At 30.6% G+C, this 19,714-nt stretch overlaps 1 protein-coding gene across 11 annotated transcripts in view; it reads left to right on the top strand.

Moving 5' to 3' along the window:
- Positions 1–19,714, top strand: part of LOC127734051 (sodium channel protein 1 brain-like) — a 111,688-nt gene that overhangs the window by 86,264 nt on the left and 5,710 nt on the right. For 8 of the 11 annotated variants that reach the window (XM_052243603.1, XM_052243602.1, XM_052243608.1 and 5 more), the window contains 11 exons: positions 1,338–1,678; positions 2,229–2,240; positions 3,416–3,563; positions 4,078–4,251; positions 5,139–5,261; positions 5,401–5,664; positions 6,456–6,509; positions 6,777–6,914; positions 7,220–7,330; positions 9,577–9,847; positions 11,058–11,078. In XM_052243603.1, coding sequence (XP_052099563.1) covers positions 1,338–1,678; positions 2,229–2,240; positions 3,416–3,563; positions 4,078–4,251; positions 5,139–5,261; positions 5,401–5,664; positions 6,456–6,509; positions 6,777–6,914; positions 7,220–7,330; positions 9,577–9,847; positions 11,058–11,078 — 1,657 coding nt within the window. Of the gene's footprint in view, positions 1–1,337; positions 1,679–2,228; positions 2,241–3,415; positions 3,564–4,077; positions 4,252–5,138; positions 5,262–5,400; positions 5,665–6,455; positions 6,510–6,776; positions 6,915–7,219; positions 7,331–9,576; positions 9,848–11,057; positions 11,079–11,758; positions 16,377–19,714 lie in introns of those variants that run through there. The other 3 variants (XM_052243611.1, XM_052243605.1, XM_052243604.1) reach the window with 2 other exon arrangements.

Genomic DNA, 19,714 nt, shown 5'->3' with positions numbered 1-19,714 from the left:
ACAGTAATCGTGAACTCTCTGACACACATGTATGTACTGATGAACGACAATCATGAACACACTGACACACATGTATATATTGATGTATGCCAATCATGAACTCTCTGACACACATGTATATATTGATGTACAGTAATGGTGAACTCTCTGACACACATGTATATATTGATGTACAGTAATCGTGAACTCTCTGACACACATGTATGTACTGATGTACGACAATCAAGAACACACTGACACACATGTATATATTGATGTACGACAATCATGAACTCTCTGACACACATGTATATATTGATGTACAGTAATCATGAACTCTCTGACACACATGTATATATTGATGTACAGTAATGGTGAACTCTCTGACACACATGTATATATTGATGTACAGTAATCGTGAACTCTCTGACACACATGTATGTACTGATGTACGACAATCAAGAACACACTGACACACATGTATATATTGATGTACGACAATCATGAACTCTCTGACACACATGTATATATTGATGTACAGTAATCGTGAACTCTCTGACACATATGTATATATTGATGTACAGTAATCGTGAACTCTCTGACACACATGTATATATTGATGTACAGTAATCGTGAACTCTCTGACACACATGTATATATTGATGTACAGTAATCGTGAACTCTCTGACACATGTATGTACTAATGTACGACAATCATGAACACACTGACACACATGTATATATTGATGTATGCCAATCATGAACCCTCTTACACACAGATGTTTATATTGATGTACAGCAATCGTCAAGATACAACAGTCATATTAACATTTTGATCACATTTCATTTGAAAAGACTCACATTTGATATACATGTACATTTCTTTTTAAATCAACATGAAACGTTTTTTTTTTAACCAGATATAGGAGAGTTCAGGGATAGCTGTTTAAAGAGTATAAAGGTTGAAAATATTTATGCATCTGTCTAGTCTTTCTCATTTAGGAATTTAGCAAATGAAATGATAAGTTTTTACCACATTTTTTGTTTTGACCCCTCACAATGCTAGAAACCTATGGTCAGGTGACATTACCCATAAGTTGATATTTCATGCTGACGAAGTGTTGTTCATCCGAGATATGCCTAACTTTCTGATGTTGTCATGTGACTGGTGTGTGAGATCAGACTGAGAACTTTCATATTGAAAATTTTTTAAGACATTAGAGAGATTTTTTTCTGGTTTTAGAAGGTATTGAGCGTCTTTTATTTTTTATATGTTTCATACGCATGGAGCTTTAATTGTTCTTACCATTTTATCTCGGCCAATTTTCAATTTTGCCAAAAAATAAATGTACTTTAAGGATGCTAAAGGAAAAGACAAAGATGCAGCAACTGGAAAAGACAAAGATGCAGCTACTGGAAAAGACAAAGATGCTGCCAAAGGAAAAGACATAGATGATGCCTTTAAAACAAAGAGGGACACTTATTCCAGCTTTAATGACGCAAAAAATGCCTCTGCTAAAAAGGAAGACAAGGAAAAGAGCAAAGATGACAAAGATAACAAAAATAAAGATTCAAAATCAGAAAATGAAGACGATTTGTCTCTTGGAGAAGAAGCTTCAACTCATTCAAAGAAAGATAAAGAGGAAGAGAAGAAAGAAGTTGTTGTTAATGATTGTTTTCCTCTCATGTGTTCAAAAAGGTAAGAAAGTTGTTGGTGAAATAACTCTATTAGTTTTATTTTCCTTCTGACAACCTTCCTTATTTTTTTTAAATTGGCAGTCTTAATAAAAATGTCAAAAACATAAAATGATTTTTTTCGTGATGGACTCCAAGTCATAAATTAAACATTTAGAAATGTCAAGACAGATAGAAAATTCTTAGAATCAAATTAATTTGAAATCAGAAAAAAAACCCATCTCATTTTATTTCCACCAGATATGTCAAATAGTTTAACAGCAAAAGACTAAATGTGCTCTTCATAGAGACTTTTTTAAGGGGAGATAATTAAGTTTACTTGCTTTGTACATGTTATATGGGAGATATCGTTTTCTTTTATGTATTCCTTGGTTTAGTGAGATAACTGTGTACCTCAATTATCAGATTGTTTCCTTATGACAGACTTCTGCATTTTGCATAGCCTTTACACAAAATAGTTTGTTTAGTACATATAAAAACTAAATGATTTTTTATGACATTGTGTACCTTGTTTTCTATCATGTGACAATTTCTCTGTATTTTCACTTATATAGTATTGAACTAAGGTAAGATCTGCATCTTTTTAGTCTTTTATTAAAATGGAAACTGAAAACCTTTTCATTTCTTTATTAACCACAACTTAATCTATGAAAAAGCAACACATTATTTTTTATTTGTAGATAAATTTTATTTGATAAGGAAAACTATTTTCAATAGTAAATTAATTTATAGAAATATTAACAATTATTAAGAATACCTTAACATTTCTTTGTATATGCAGGATACTATTATAAACTTTATACAAATCTTTTTATAATAGTCTCTCATCAGATGGTTGAAGGGGAAAAATTTATAATATATAGTGGATGAAAAGTTAGGGAATTTTGACAAGAAAATAATCATATTTTTTATGTTTTAAATGTATCACTGTTCAATATATAAAACACTATTTTATCAAATTATTTTTGTCAATATAACAGCATGCATGCTTCAACACTTACAAAATAGATTTTTTATATCACCTTTTATTTTGTGTGAAACAATTTTGATTTCAGTATTTGTTTGATTTTTGTAAGATTGTTTGAATAGTTTTCACGTTTAAGTAAAAAAACATACACATAATATCATTTGTAACAAAAGTCCTTTATGACTTGAACTTTATCAGGAAAGGTTTACCTTCTGGGTGCTATGGATTCTACTTATATCTAACTGAACATGAATAACTGACTGATTTAGGGATATATATTCTACAATGTTCTTATGTATTATTCATTCTCACATTTTTGCTACAGAAATCATCTTATTTCTCTAATCATCCTCTCATTTTTATCCGCCTCCCCAAACACTAGCCATTGTTTCCAACAAGTTTAAAAGCTTCTATCCTTTTTTTACCAATTTTCATACATTTCCAAGTGTAATTAATTGGTGTTTTGATTTGCTTTTATGCAATTTCAAGGAGGTGTTTACTATTTAGGACTCTTGAATCAACAAATTGTGAATTAAAGATGTGGGATAAACATTATTGAGATAATGGCAATGTGTTGGAACAATATAGCAAGGCCTTAACCATTGTGAGGTCTGTATTTGAATTTGAATTTGTACTTCGGTATCTGTACATGGGACAATAGAGAAGAAAAAGGAAACAGTGATGGCCTTAATTTTCATTAACGAGTAAAAATGAACATATTATTACACTTTCTGATATTTTAGTATGCTAATTATTTGAACTCCTATATTATAGGTTTTGTAGTAATGGCTGGGAACATTTTGACCAAACTACATGTGGGATAAGATGGTACAAATTTCGTCGTGTGATGACCATGATTGTAGAAAGCAAAGTATTTGAAGCTATTGTTTTGATTTGTATTGGCTTGAGTAGTATGTCATTGGTAGGTACTTTACTTCAGTATTTTTTGTGTAAAATTGTAAAACGAAAGAGTCTATTTACAAAAAAGGGGAAAGAAATATAGATAAAGTACATTTTTGTCTAAGTTCTTGCAATGAATGTGGTGAGACATTTGGATATTATTCAGACACTGGGGTCTAGCATAAACTATTTGTATAATGCTTTATAATTCAGAAGGTTGTAATGCTGGGTAATCCAAATGTTGTATTCAGATGCATTGTGGTCTAAAGCCTCCTTCTTGACTTTAGTGTATTGTCATTGAGATTGTTGTCATGGTTCAATGACGGCATGAAAAAGTGTGTAATCAGTTATTTTAAGTTATATGCTTACTGTATTTGGTTCATAAAATCATTGCAAAGTATACATGTCAGTTAGAGAGTTTTGTAGTCAATGCTACATTATAGTGATTTGATCAGTCTTTCAGTTGTTAGTAATAGGTCAACTGTAGTGGGTGTGTATATATACAGAAAATTAAGATTATATTTCATTTTTTGCAGGCTTTTGAAGATATTTATTTGTACCAGAAACCTGAACTGGAGCAAGCTCTGTATATCATCAATATTATATTTGTTGTCCTGTTCACCATTGAAATGTTGATGAAATGGCTTGCTCTTGGGATGAAGACATATTTCAGCAGTTTTTGGACAATTCTTGATTTTATCATTGTTGTTGTAAGTATGATTTATTTTCACTCAGTTGAAACACCTTAGAGAAGATTTAATTGTACACTTAACATTCTCCCTTGAGCCTACATTCACACAGACGAATGGTAAAAAATGCAAGAAAAAAAGTGAAAACTTTAACAGCAAGGGTCCTGAAACTGTTATATTTGCCAGTCTTGACTGTCAAAATCAAATATTTTCAATTAAGCTCTTGTGTCAGAAATTGCAACTGTTATGGCCCAGTCACAAAGTGGTCAGGGCCATATAGTTTTGCCCTTATCCATCATTCCATCATTCCTTCATTCTGTCATTCCACAACAAACAGTTATACAGAGTTATTTTCTAAATGCTTTTACATATTGAGCTGATTTTTAGTATGTGAGTCTACTATGATGAGTTACAAATCAAGATTATGTTTGGTTATGCTCCACTGCCTAAATTCAGGCTTTGGACCTCGAAAATTTCATGAAAATAACAGTTATATACACTTTCATTCTTAAATTTCCACTCCAAAAAATGGTTTAAATCTTTTTTTTGCGAGTGGGGCCATTCATGTCGTGTTGACACATCTAGTTGGTAATCTTTTTTCCATAACCTGATTTCCAAGCTTTTCTTGTAATAAACTTGCCATTGGGTATTGTATGATGATCCATAGAAAAAAGTTGTGTATGTGCATTTATTTACTAAGCAATACCCATGTTATGATGTGTGCAAGTGAAAGATTAGATGCTGAATTGTAAAAGCAAAATAAGTTTCATGTCAAATTACTGTACATGAATAAAACAATTATCAGTCATAATAAAACTGTTGAAAAAAAATATTCTGACTTTTGAAAAGTTTTTATTTATATAACTTTTGATATTTTGTATTGTGAATGACATTTAATGTTTTTACAGATATCTTGGGCCAGTTTTGCTGCAGCTGCAGCAGGTGCTGCTGACATTTCTGCTTTCCGATCTCTGAGAACACTTCGTGCTTTACGTCCACTCAGAGCCATTTCAAGATGGCAAGGAATGAAGGTATGTTTAATTTTGTTTTTAACCATGCACATTTATGTTAAATACTTATTGATTGTTTAAAACTGAAACTTTACTTTGTTTGAGTTTTTTTTATCTTTTTTTTATAAAATGTTTAAAAGACTTGTTTTTTATTTTTCAGATTGTTGTCAATGCTCTGATGCTGTCAATCCCCTCCATTATAAACGTGATAATTGTCTGTCTGGTATTCTGGCTCATTTTCAGTATTATGGGAGTGCAGTTCTTTGCTGGAAAGTTTTTCAAATGTGTGGATAATGATGGAGAGAAATTTGATCCATCTGTAATAGCTAATAAATCCCACTGTATTTCTAGTGGCTATAATTGGACTAATTCAAAAATAAACTTTGACCATGTAGGACAGGGATTCTTATCCTTATTCCAAGTGGTAAGTATCATATTATACATATATAGTTTTATACAATATCAATTGTGTAATGAAAATATAATAAAAGGGAATTTTTAAATTATGCTCAATCTTGTAGCCATTATGGGGGCCTTCATTTTTTGTTGTATCCTCTCCAAAACTTGTTCACTTTTCAGAACCATGGATGAGTTTTATAATCATAAACACCTTAAATGGGGGAACTATTAGTTTTTGGGGGGAAGGGACTACAAATGCACTATTATTTCATTTTTCTCCTGATCCTCCTTTTCAAATTCGTATGAAGGTTTCCACTCATATCAAAACCTCAGATGAGTTCTATAGTCTATAAAATCTGAAATGGGGGAGCACCTTTTCAGGTGAGGGGCAGTAAATATATCCCTATTAATTCTTGTCACCAGGATAGGGCCTTGATTTTTTCATCTTATTGTCTTTCAAATTTAAATTTGTTGTCACTGATGACAAGTTCCATATAGCCGATTTTCAAAACTGCCGTTCAGAAGTTGAAAATGGCACTTTATGAGGATTCTGTGTGAATTACCTTAAGAACTGATTTATCAATGACACTATTAAGTGTAATGAAACCTTGGTTTGCTGTCATTTTGAAAGACTCTTGTTACACAAATTTGTTATGTTAAAACTCTGTTGATGAACCCTAAAATAAAAAAATTATAATTTGAGAGCTTGATGTTGATTTCTAGTGTTGAAGTCATGTTTTAAGTAGCTTTTAACAGAGACAATAGCATAATATATAAAAAAAATAATTTATTGAACAATTACAATTTTATTTCTAGGCCACATTTGAAGGTTGGATGGAGTTGATGGAAGATGCAGTAGATGCTACTCAGGTAATTATACCGGTTTTTTTTGTAAATTAAAAGAAAAGAAAATCAGGAAAGATTAAGTAACTGTCTGTCAGAATATTAGTTTAAGTGTAAAGTTAAGTAGCTTTAATATACAAGTTTATTTTGACTGTTAATTTGATCTTGGCATACAACTCACAGTTAAGGTTATTTCTAATAAAAAACAGGGTTACAACTAACACTTACTTACCAACTCTTGGTTTGGTTGGAGAATATTTTACTGGTTGTTGATTGTATGACTTTTTATTTCAGGTTGATATACAGCCTTCGTTTGAGTCCAACATATGGTACTATCTTTTCTTTGTGGCATTTATTGTGTTTGGATCTTTCTTCACATTAAACCTGATTATAAGTGTTATCATTGACAACTTTAATGAACTCAAGAAACAGGTAAACTTTATTCTAACCGTTATTTATTCCATTAGTACAAACATTACCATACAAGAGGCAGCAACACCAGATTTCCAGGCATCATACGCCTTATTATTTCATGCGGGGAAAAACAAAAGTCCATTAGTATAATTTTAAGAATATTGTTAATTCAATTTATCATACCTAATAGATATTCAATATTTAGAAAATACTAATACTAAACTATTAACAACATGAAGAATTAGTATGTTGTTTTACTAGAAGAATTTTTAAAAATAAACATGTGTGAACCCTAATGGTATTTCAAATATTGAACATTTCAGTATGAAGGACATGTGTTGGATATGTTTCTGACAACAACACAGCGTAATTATATGAACACATTAAAGAAACTGGGAAACAAAAAACCACAGAAAACCATTAAAAGACCAAAGGTAGGGAAAATTAAAACAAGTTATTTAATTGACCTTAATTTAAAGATATTTCTGATGTTATCCAAACTTTTTGTGTGTAAAAGTCTGCTCAAAATTTGACAGATTTGGATTGATTGATTGGTGTTTGCTTTACGCAGTATCAGTGCAAAAAGGCTTTATCGCAGCTAGACTGATTTGGAGTGATTGATTGGTGTTTGTTTTATGCCATATCTGCATAAAAGGCTATATCGCAACAAGACTGATGTGGACATATAATATGAATTTGCTTTATTTCAACCCAAAAAAAAATTCTTGATTAATTTAGTCTTTTGATTAGAAAATTTTCCTGAACACAGAAACACTTTTCTGGTCTAAAAATGGGTTGAAGACACATTAGTACTGTAAAAGCATAGGTGTGAATCTCGTTGTCATTTAACAGAAACACTATCCACAACGAGTTTTTCATTTTGTGATAAAACTATTTATTCTATGTCTCCCAATATTTGCATTAAAGTCCTTAAGTGACAAAAGTTTTAAAAAATCAAGAGGAAAATGTTTTTTGCAACATCAATTTTTTTAAAAGCCTATGTTGAAGGTCAGATTTTCAGCTGCTGTTTGAGTGGTTTTAAGTTTGTCAGTCAGATAATGTATAAAGACGTTATTTTTTATTGTAATTAGTTTGACATTTATGTCAGTAAAGTTTATTTCTAGATGTTAATTTTTTCACGATGTAAATTTTTAGTTCAGCTGCAGTTTGATAATTGGGCTTTTGTTATTAGACTTAGTATTTGAAAGGGCATGTAAAATGTTTAGAAAATGAAATGTGTGTGTAAATCTGGATCCAAATACACTTTACAGGGTCCTGGTCTACTGGTAAGTATGGAGTCCAGATAGAGTATTAGACCACACTTAGATAGTCATCATGTCTGATGTCAAATGTGTTGTTTTAGCTTGTCATCTGTAATATGATTAATGTATAAATGAAATATTATTCTAAGATTTTGGATTTTTGTCTTCTGTTCAAATTAGACGTGCTGAGCATGTTTTATTACCGGTAATATTAGTAATATAGATGTCATGAGAGATCAATACTTTAGTAGCAGTAGAATATGAAATGCTGAAATCTGTCCTTCACCAAAAAATCAAATCTTACAGAAGAAAGTGCTTGCTATTTTATAACAGCCCGAGGAGAAATGTTTAAGATGAAAGCTGGAAAGTTCTTTTCTACATTTTTATAGTTATTCTAGAGAATTTTTTTTTCTAAATTTTGCATGTTTACATATTTATATAGTTTTATACATTTATGTTCACATTTTTGTTGGATATTTTTCAATATTTGAATTATTGTATTAGTTATTTTTTTATTACATTGACCATAAACTTTTTTTAATGGAAATAAAGTAGAAAATGCAAGGAACTAAATCTTTTTCTACACATTTTCAATTTGTTTTGATGCATCATCATCAACAAGGTTTTGACAACATCCATTGTTGTGTAATGTCAGAGTGAAATTATTGTATTTATTTCACATATGTTGGTTTTTGTTTTACTGGGAAATCACATGATTTCATTGCAACCAATTTAATAATATATTTTACACCTTATTTTTGACTGATTATTACAATTATGTATATCATGGTTTTATTATTTGCTGTTACAAAAGGAACAGGTTATGTGTGTTGAATTGAATTTATTGTTTGTCTAAAACAATTATGTATACAAAACTATTGAAAAAGTAATATATCTTTAATACCGGTAAGTCTTTGTAGCCCTTACAGTAAATTCTAACAGCGTGGATTTGACTCAATTTATAACTACCTACATATTGGCAATCATACCACATCTCCCTATTGTTATCAATAAAGTTATTTAGAAAATTCAAAGATTTCTACTCAAGTTGTATACCTACTGTGGATTCATTATTATTCTTTGTATACCAATTTTCGTGTGTTTCGTTGGTACAGGTGAACCACGAATTCAAATGTTCAACAAATTACAAATTTTATATAGGCATTGTATGCAGATAATGCAAATCCAAGAAATCAAATATCAACGAAGTCTAAAGTTTTCCTCAATCCACGAAAATTGATACCCAAGAAAATAAATTAATTCACAGTATTTTTTTTATGTCAATTGAACCTTTTTTTCAGGAAAAACTTGAAAACTAAAAAAACTTAAAGACATTAAATGGTAGGTGAATTGTGAACAAGTTTAGAATTATTGTTTTGTATTCATATTTTATAAGATGCATTTTGTTTTATTTTCAGAACACAATACAAGGTGTATTTTATGATGTAGCAGTGAGCACCAAGTTTGATCTATGTATAGTGGTTGTAATATTCATGAACATGATAGTGATGGGCATAGAGCATTACAAACAGTCAGAAATGGTAGTAGATATCTTACAAATTATGAATATTATATTCACAACAGTATTTACTCTGGAAGCAGCCATCAAGATAATAGGATTGCGGCTTCATTATTTTAGACAGCCCTGGAATGTGTTTGATTTTATTGTTGTTGTGCTGTCTATACTAGGTATAAATTTAGATTATAGATTAGAATTGATATAGGATTTCTTATAAAATTAGAAATATGAAATGTGGGGTAGATGTGACTGAGACATTCCATCTGATGCTAATGACAAAGGAAAAGTCCTGAGACATTCCATCTGATGCTATTGACAAAGGAAAAGTCCTGAGACATTCCATCTGATGCTATTGACAAAGGAAAAGTCCTGAGACATTCCATCTGATGCTAATGACAAAGGAAAAGTCCTGAGACATTCCATCTGATGCTAATGACAAAGGAAAATCCTGAGACATTCCATCTAATGCTAATGACAAAGGAAAAGTCCTGAGACATTCCATCTGATACTAATGACAAAGGAAAAGTCCTGAGACATTCCATCTGATATTAATGACAAAGGAAAAGTCCTTTGATTGATGTTCTTCATTCTCAGATTTATTGATTTCATGCAAAAATATTTATTATAGTAATATTTCATAATTATAATGGAAAAAAAGTACTCTTTATAATGCAAAGGAGAAGGTACAATTTTGGCTCTGTGAATTCATGAAAAGTGGACTTAAAAAATTAAAATAATTGTATGATACTATTGATATGGTCAATATTTGGTGTAGGTTTTGTAGGTAACTGCATTTGATATAATTTCATTGAATATACCATGAAAAAGGAAATATTACTTGACACACATTTTAAATATCAGTTGTTACACATTGAAATGAAAAATTCAAATTACACATTACAGTGAAATCTCTCTAAACTGAATCCTTTTGGGAATGTGAAGACATTTGTCAAATAAAACAGGTGTTTGGATGAAAACAATTTAAGAGAACAATATTCAATAGTTTATACAGGTTTCACTGTGATATGTATAGAAATTGTCTTTAAAGTTAGATATTTACAATTGTAATTTTGTGAATATTTTATCAGACATATATTCATGATATAAGGGCAGACAACTGGGATGAAAGCCAAGAAATACATTCTCCTCATTTGCATATTATTTGATGAAATTAATTTCTTAAATAAAATGTGTTGATCTAGTTTGATATTTTAACATTGAAATCTTTTGGGAAATTACTGAAATTCATTAAAAGATATTGTCTTACTTATTAAGAAAATTTACGAAAATGTTAGATATTAACATCAGTAAGTGTTTTGACAAAGAATTAATTTTTGAACCAAGGGAAATAATATTCTAATACTGTAAGTTTTCTCTCAGTTTTAATACTACAGGAGTCAGGTAATATATTGTAGATTCTGACTAAGTCACAATTTGACTTTAAAGTCAGTTAATTTTGATGAGACATGCACTTTTGTCACAGTAGGATGTTTTAAGTAGATAATAATATATTGTTTTCACTTTCTAGAAGTGTAATGTTTGCTAGCTTCACAAATGCTGTTTTTGATATTAGTATATCCTTTGTGTTTGATAATATACTTACAAATATCATAGAATATAAACAAAGTCTAGTACATGTTAATTCCTGTCCTTGAAATTTATGATTGAAAAGTAATTGATTCTCTATTAGTTTTGTGTTAGAAGTATGAAGTGAAATGTGAATTTAGATGTAGTTAATTCAGAGATAAATAAGAGAGAAGTAGTGTGAATATTGTTATTATCCTCTAAACTACTTTTAAATCCCATCCCAGCCAATTGCTGATTTAATAAATAGGTCCTCCAGTTCCTCTAAATACCGTAGTAAAATTTCCCATCTCATGAACTGATGATGAGAATTGTATTTAAGGTTGTTGGTACTACATGAGGGGAATTTGTTTAATGACTTAAATCTCACAGGTTGTCTGGCCTAGAAACTCTTAGTTTGAATGCAGCAGGCAGAACAGAGTCCTGCTAGTAATGCATTATTTCCTCTATGCAGCTGTACCATTAACTTACAATCTATCCAAACCTTTGTATTTCAGCAATCATTCTAGAAGATATATTAGAGAGTCTGTCCGTTTCACCAACACTTCTTCGTGTCGTGAGAGTTTTTAGGATTGGACGTGTGCTTAGACTAATTAAAGCAGCTAAGGGAATAAGAAAACTTTTGTTTGCTTTGATAATTTCATTACCAGCTTTAATAAATATCGGAGCTCTCCTGTGTTTAATTATGTTTATATATGCTATTATTGGCATGTCAAGTTTTGGTAACTTGAAAATTGTTGGTGGAATTTTGGATGAGGATGTGGTGAATTTTAAGACGTTTGCCAGTAGCTTTGTGTTACTATTGAGACTGTCTACTTCTGCTGGTTGGAATGATATTTTAGAACCTCTTTTAATACAACCTCCAGATTGTAATGATCAATACATTACTCGTCCGGATGGAACCTTGTACAAACAAGATAACGGTGATTGTGGTACGCCATGGCTAGCTTATTTTTTCATGTGTTCATATATATTAATTATTTTCTTAATTATAATCAACACATACATTGCTGTTATTTTGGAGAATTTCAATCAAGCTCACCAACAGGAAGAGGTGGGAATTACTGAAGATGATTTTGATATGTTCTACGTTGTATGGGAAAAATATGACCCACTTGCATCACAGTTTTTAAAATATGAGCATTTAACTAGTTTTGTTGCCGATCTTGAAGAACCTTTAGGGATACCAAAACCAAATGAAATAGCTTTAGTTGCCTTTGATCTTCCAATTGTGGAAGGTGATAAAATACATTGTTTAGATATTTTAATGAACCTTGTAAAACATGTGCTAGGGCGTGTTGAAGAAACAGAAGAATTTAGGCAATTGAAAAAAGAACTTGAACTTAAATTCTCTGAAACGTTCCCAACTAGAGTAAAAACAACTAAGACATCAAGTACTATGATGAAGAAAAAAGAAGATGTGGCTGCAAAGACATTACAGCGTGCTTGGAAAAGTTGGAAAACTCAAAAGAGTTTACGTAACATCACACAGCTAGCAAAATTACAAAAATCTCAAGAAGAAGAAGCTGCTTTAACCTCACAAAAAGGCAACAGTATTATAAGCTTGGGTCGTAGACTCAGTAGTGCTTTGAGTCAGTTTTTCAGCTCGTCAAGACCTACAAGTGCAACAAGTCGCGCTAGTGTTAAAAGTAGTACTGCATTAACTAGAAAACCTACAAAGAAAAACACATTACAAGTTCCAAGTGTAGGCTCGCTCTACTCACCAAATCAACACAAGTCAGACATTGATTTATGATAATGATGACTTCATAAAATAAGGAAAGTAGAAAAGATTCTGCAAATGTTTCAAATTAAAGATTGTTGAATGGCCTAAAATGACATAATGAGTTTTATTTGTATGTTGAAGATGTTGTGGTATACCTACAATGAAATAAAATGGCATTTCCTTTCCATATCTAACCCTTATTATCATCTATTGTAAAACCATTCACAAATGATTCTCAAAACAAATTAATGCCTCCTAGTTGACATATATCAGCATTTGAAAATTAGAAATTCTTTCATTGAGGTATATCTTACAACATTTGCAGAATTAATATTATTATGCATGAAGCCTACATAGTATTTATGTACGACACAAAGTTCTTCCTTGGTCAGATGTTCTAACATAAGGCCAGCAGTATTTTGTAACCAAAAATCTGAACGAATAACTGTTGTTATAAATTAGAAGACACTCTAGCATTTTGAATATGTATTCTGTGATATTTTATACAACTGATGCAAAAATTCATTGTTGTTGATTTGTCAAAATATATGCCAAAATTTGTATTGCACATTGATATCACTCATAAGTTTGGATGTGCATTTATATTCCTACCCACAATTCCTAGTCACTGTTTATTTGACTGTTCCTTGATGTGTCACACATTAACAGGGTTCCAGTCCTTTGAAAACTCATACAAGATCCTATAAATATCAAACTTTATTTAGATAGGATTTTTAAAGTCAGTTCATTTATTAAATGTTTTCCAAGTTTTGTATCAATAAGTATTGTCCTTCAAATTTTGTCTAAATTTGATGGAACTGTTTTGGGTACTTGAGAAAGAGATTGGTAATCAATGGTAAATTTGCCTTCTTATTCTGGTGTTTGCAAAAGCAAAACCAAGGAAATAATGATAAATTTGTTAAAATAAAATAAAATGACTTGATTACTTATGCCAGGTCACCATGAAGAAATTCAATGACATTTGTGTAAGATAAATACACATTATAAATAATTCTATTACAGTATTAAAAAAAGTTGAATTAGACTAAAAAAATATTGTGTTTTTTTTTTTAACAAAAATCAAAATATTCGCTTCATTATATTCAACGTCCTTCACCCTTTGCTCAAATTATATTTATATATGCACATTCCAGTTTTAATTTGTACCATGAAGCATTTAACCAATTTACATTTACATTTAATTTTGATTTTGTTTATGGTTCTGTTTATATACTCAGTTGTTTTAAACATGTAGTCCTGTCGTATTTAATTTCCATGTGATATTATCATATTATGATACAACTAAAGAGGGTATTCCTTTTTAACAGATTTTTATTTTTATCAGAATTGATATGTTTATTTGATTTTACTTAGTTCTTACTCAGAAAAGTTTTGTGATATGATATTTTAAAGGTAACCAATGAGATATTAAAGAAACCCAATACCTGATATGAAAGTATTGTCTGAAATATTAGGATTAATTTTTACAAATATTTTTCTTTCACTGAATACTGAATGAACTTTTTTGATAGTTGTCTCATTGGAAATCATACCACATCTTCTTGTTTTTATATTGTTTTTTTTTAATTTCAACTAAGATTTATTTTTTAATAATAAGTTTTATGTGATGTAATTTTCTGTTAAATTTATGCATTTGTGTTTGAAAGAATGAAAAATTCATCAGTAAGCCATTTTGCATTGGAATAATTTGAATGTTGAAAAAGCAAACCTGCGAATATGATTTTTTTTTTATGTTTTTAGTGTTTTGTTTTTTCTTTCAATTTCAAAGTTTGAATGTTGTCATTTTAATATGCAGTCAAAAGTGCTTATTTTGAAAGGTTTAGTAATATGAATAATTCATTTTTTGACATAATGAAGGAAGGGTGGGAATAAAAATTTACCTAAATGAAATCTAATAATAAAAATAGAACCAATGGTAGCTGCAATTTTTGCTGTGACTCACTCAAGGCTTAACATGAGTGTTGCCTTTCCTCTGTCATATAGGTTCAAAATTACCGTAAAAAGTTGTGGTTAATCTGCATTTATGTTTAATCTGCACACCCTATTTGGCCATTGGAATTCAGGACAAAAACTTTTTCATTACTTGGTGAAAATCTGATAAGTTTGAAGTCATATATGGTCCTCTGCTTTCCTTTATCAAAAATATGATGGAATATGTTAATAAACGATTTTTGAACACTTTACGAGAACCAAAAGCATCCAAAACAAATACAGAATTTGTGTTTATCATTAACTGGAAATTGAAAAGCAAACAAGTTTGGTCTATACATACTACTTTAAATGTACAATAGTGCTATCATTATGTAAAAACATTGTTTAATTTATTCAATTTATTTATTAACATTTGAAATACTTACAGTTAAAAGAAAAGACAAACTGCATGCTGTCTTAAACACCAAATCTAAACAAATAACCGATTACTTTCCTGACTTTATATATCATTAGGCAGTTTCAATCATGATTTGAATGCTATGAAGAAAGAAATATGTACTGAAGCATTACAATTTGATACTTATCAGGAAATTCTTGATTTTCTTTTAAAATTGCATAATAATATAAATTATGCAAATAACTAAAATAATTAAAGAAATCGGGTTGCCTTCTACCTGGTCAAGAAAAACCATGGCAGCAGATGTAAAAAAAAAAGGACATTGTGGAATTGACATTTCTCTTACTTATTGCTTGTGGCATTGTATTAGCACACATCCCTGCCTGGCAAGTTGAATTTTGGAGTAAAAAATTGTGGATAATACAAGACTTTGAGCTTTAGATCTGTTTAATGGTAATTTCTTATAAGAAGTCAGTAGGATATTTGTTCAGTTGCATTGCATGCAGGGGAGACAAATCTTTCTGTTAACATTTTATATTATTAAATGGAAATTAAATTTATACACAAACATTTATGCCCCTTAATTACCCAAGTTTGAATCAATAAAACATGCTTTGATACTTTATCAAATTTACAAAATCTTGACATTCAAGTTGTTCATGTTTTAGTGTATGCATCATGATGTAAAACAGTTTATATTTAATTGTAACTAATAAGGGTTTCGAGTGAAATATTCTAATATTGCAATTCCTTCTCATATGTTGTATATTCTAAGTAATTGTAAATAAGATTAATTGTTTTATTATTAATTCTGTTGATTTTTTAAAGATATATATCTATACAGAAGTATGTAAAAGTAACAATACCTGTAATTTACTGCTTGAAATTCTTTGTTGAAGTTTTGATTTCATTATCACTATAATGATGATTGAGCTATTACAACCAGAAATGTATTTTGTTTACATGTGTATTTTTCGTCATATTAACTCTCAATTCATTTCATACATACTTTTTCCAAATAAACTGTTTTGAAAAAGAATTTGGGTATTTATTCTGCAAATATTCTTGAATGGCAACTAACATAATTTTTTGGAAATTATTTTAAAAGTGATCCAAAAATTAAAGTTATAACTTGTCTAAGATATTGAAACTATTTTTGTTGATAGTTTGCAGTCAGTTTATAGGTTTTCTTTTATGAATGGGTAAGTCAATATTTTCATTCCACTGCCTTTTTAGTTATCATTTTAATAGAAAAAATATTGTGGTGAAAACCAAGAATACTTTGAGACAACTGCAGTTGAATTGCTCTGCCATTTTTGTTCATCAGTTGGATTTACTAAACATTTCTGCAATATTTGTGTAGTTAGTCCTGTCTAGTACAAAGCAGGGTTCAAAATCATATCTCATGAACATGTTCTTGTCCTGACATGCTATGATATTTGCCAGTGGATGCTAAGCATCATCAATTGTTTGAATTAAGCAAGATTATGCTTAAAAAGTTGTTTAGTTAAGATCCCATATGTAGGTTTCACTCAATCATATGGTTTGATGTAAGTTTGGTATTTTAGTAAAGATGGAATTATGTCATTGTAGAGTTAAGTGGAATCTGTATTTATGAAGATTGAGGTTGGGGAATCTGACATTATTTCTAGTTTACATGTAGTTAAGCATGGCTTAAGTATTAGCAAAATTTTCATGGTTATTAGTACAGGTAGGCATGGTTCAATGGCTAAGAGTAAGAAATATAGTGTTTCTACAGATGAGGACTGTTCAGAGTTAGCTGAATTTCAAAAGTTCTTGGGACTAGCAGAATTTCAAAAATTCCCATACATGATTATTGGTTAGAGAGTAAAAGAACTATGTTCAAGGGCTTACGTAATTTAGGTATTCATATAGACTAAACATGATTAAAGGATGAGCAGAACTTTACATGTAGCATGCATTATAATGGTTCAAGGGCTGGCTGAATTTTATATTCCTAAGTAGTATTTGAAACATGCATACAGGATAGCCTGGTTTAACAATTAACAAATCAAGTATTCCCACAGGTGAGCATGGTTTTAGCAGAATATTGTATGTTGCTGGTCTGGTATCCTTTAAGTAGAATAATTGTCAACATACATCAAATGTCAATTTTTTAAAGTTGTGATTTACTTTTTATAACAAACGGTTGAAACTTTTGGTTGATGAAATGATTTATACAATTCCTTGTCGGTAACAAAGATTTTAATGTTCCAGACCAGGTAAGTCTTTCCAATGTTTATGTATTCTTATTTTGTAGAACTTCAGTAGTATATATAGCTTATGTATATAGTATAGTATTACTATTAACCAAAACAATGCATTGTTGTTAAACTTCATACCAGATTTTAATTTATGGATATTATTTCATACTAAGATACTATTTTATATTCATTATGGTTATCATGTAAGGAAAAAATTATTAGTCAAAATTGACTCCTAGACTGATTTGACTATTTTAAAGTTCATTTTACTTACCATATAAAATAAGAAGATGTAGTATGATTGCCAATGAGACAACTCTCCACAAGAGACCAAATGACACAGACATTAACAACTATAGGTCACCGTACGACCTTCAACAATGAGTAAAACCCATACCGCATAGTCAGCTATAAAAGGCCCCGAAATGACGAATGTGAAAAAATTTAAACGAGAAAACTAACGGCCTGATTTATGTACAAATATCATGGCCATACGTATTTATAAAGTTTTGCTTTCTATACTTTTACTTCTGAATCACACTTGGTGGTTTATCTCGAAAAAAAACTTTAAGCGTAGAAATTAATGTCTCATTTCGATTAGAAAACAATTTTGTTATACGTCTATAAATGACATGATAATGCTATCATTAATAAAATACAAGGAAACGACGTTATTGTCACAAATATAAACCAAATTTGTATATTTTTCTATCATATGTGCGACACTTTGATTCCGATTGAAAATGTAAAACTGTAAAGCCCTTCAGATTAATTTTAGGCTCACCTGGCCCAATGGGTCATGTAAGACATGACTCATCACTTGTCCGTCGTTGCCGTTGTATGCGTCTTCACGTTGTTAAAAATCTTCTTTAGAAAGGACTATTTTTCAATCAAACTTCCCAGTGGCGGATCCAGAGGGGGGCGTAGAGGGCGTACGCCCCCCCCCCCTTTGCTTGAACTTTTTTTTTTTTTTTTTTTGTAAAATGATGAATCAGACTTGACTTCGTGAACTTTGCCATTTCCCGGTCGTGTATTTAATTTTTAAGCGACAATTCTTTACTTATAAAGATATTTTTCGCTCGTATTTACTGTAATATATTATTGATTATGTCAGTCATATGTTTCGCTACGGTGGAGTTGATCAGTACGTTTGAAACGTCACTCAGTCATTTTGAAATTCAAATAACAGCAACACATTGCTTAGGCGGAGGATGACAAGTATGACACCTTCAAAGCGACAAAGGATTGAGCAAGAACGTATTGACTTCTATTTCATATTTCCACTCAACAGAAAGTAATACTCTATTACACTCTCATGAAAAAAAAAAGTTCCACGGCAATATTATTTACCTACGAAAATATGTTTAACCCCACACGCCCCAGCCAATTAATAACATTGCTGAATAATGATCCCCAGTCAGTAAGCTCTAGATATGTTTAAAGTCTTAGGTACGGACCATTTGATTTGATAGGGCAGTCTGAGATATTTTAGAGAAAAAATTCTGACCCTGATTTTTGCCTTAAACAAAAATTCTGGCCGTATCTGTAATGAAAACAATTATCGTGTCCCCTTTTTGCTATAAGAAAAAAAATCCAACAGAATTATTCAGCATTAAATGAACATTGTGAATAAAAAACATGCGTAATTTTTTTTGAGGGGTTTGCATGTAAATCCCATATCTGACCGGAATGTCTGTTTCGCCGAACTGATATACTGATTACTTTTTTCAAGGCCCAACTGCAACCTGCCTGCTGGGTGTGGCCTTTATGTCTCCATTTGTCGACCGTCATTCACAACTTCGTTGTAATTTGATTTTCAGACTCATTCGTAGCCGTTGGTTGATTCGGAACCCCTCACTTCCCTTGTTGAGTGAAACATTTCAACCAAACATTTGGATAAAAATTGCTTGTTTGTCTTTGTTCGTGTCGGTCGTATTATAAACTTCATTGAATAGCCGTATATCATGTTTACAACAAGTAATCTGTGAGGTTATGCTAACTAACCATACAACAAACGAGAATTTTCCATGTCCATTTTTTACTGACAAATCCCACATCAAATATATTAGTACATAGCTTTAGATCCATTCAATCATTTTATAATAGACAACTAATGGGGAGAATGCGGCATCAAAAATGTCCAACCCAAGCT

The sequence above is a fragment of the Mytilus californianus genome, unplaced genomic scaffold (genome assembly GCF_021869535.1).
Source record: "Mytilus californianus isolate M0D057914Y unplaced genomic scaffold, xbMytCali1.0.p SCAF_3, whole genome shotgun sequence".
NCBI classification, from domain to species: domain Eukaryota; kingdom Metazoa; phylum Mollusca; class Bivalvia; order Mytilida; family Mytilidae; genus Mytilus; species Mytilus californianus.
This window is presented reverse-complemented; position numbering and strand designations above follow the sequence as displayed.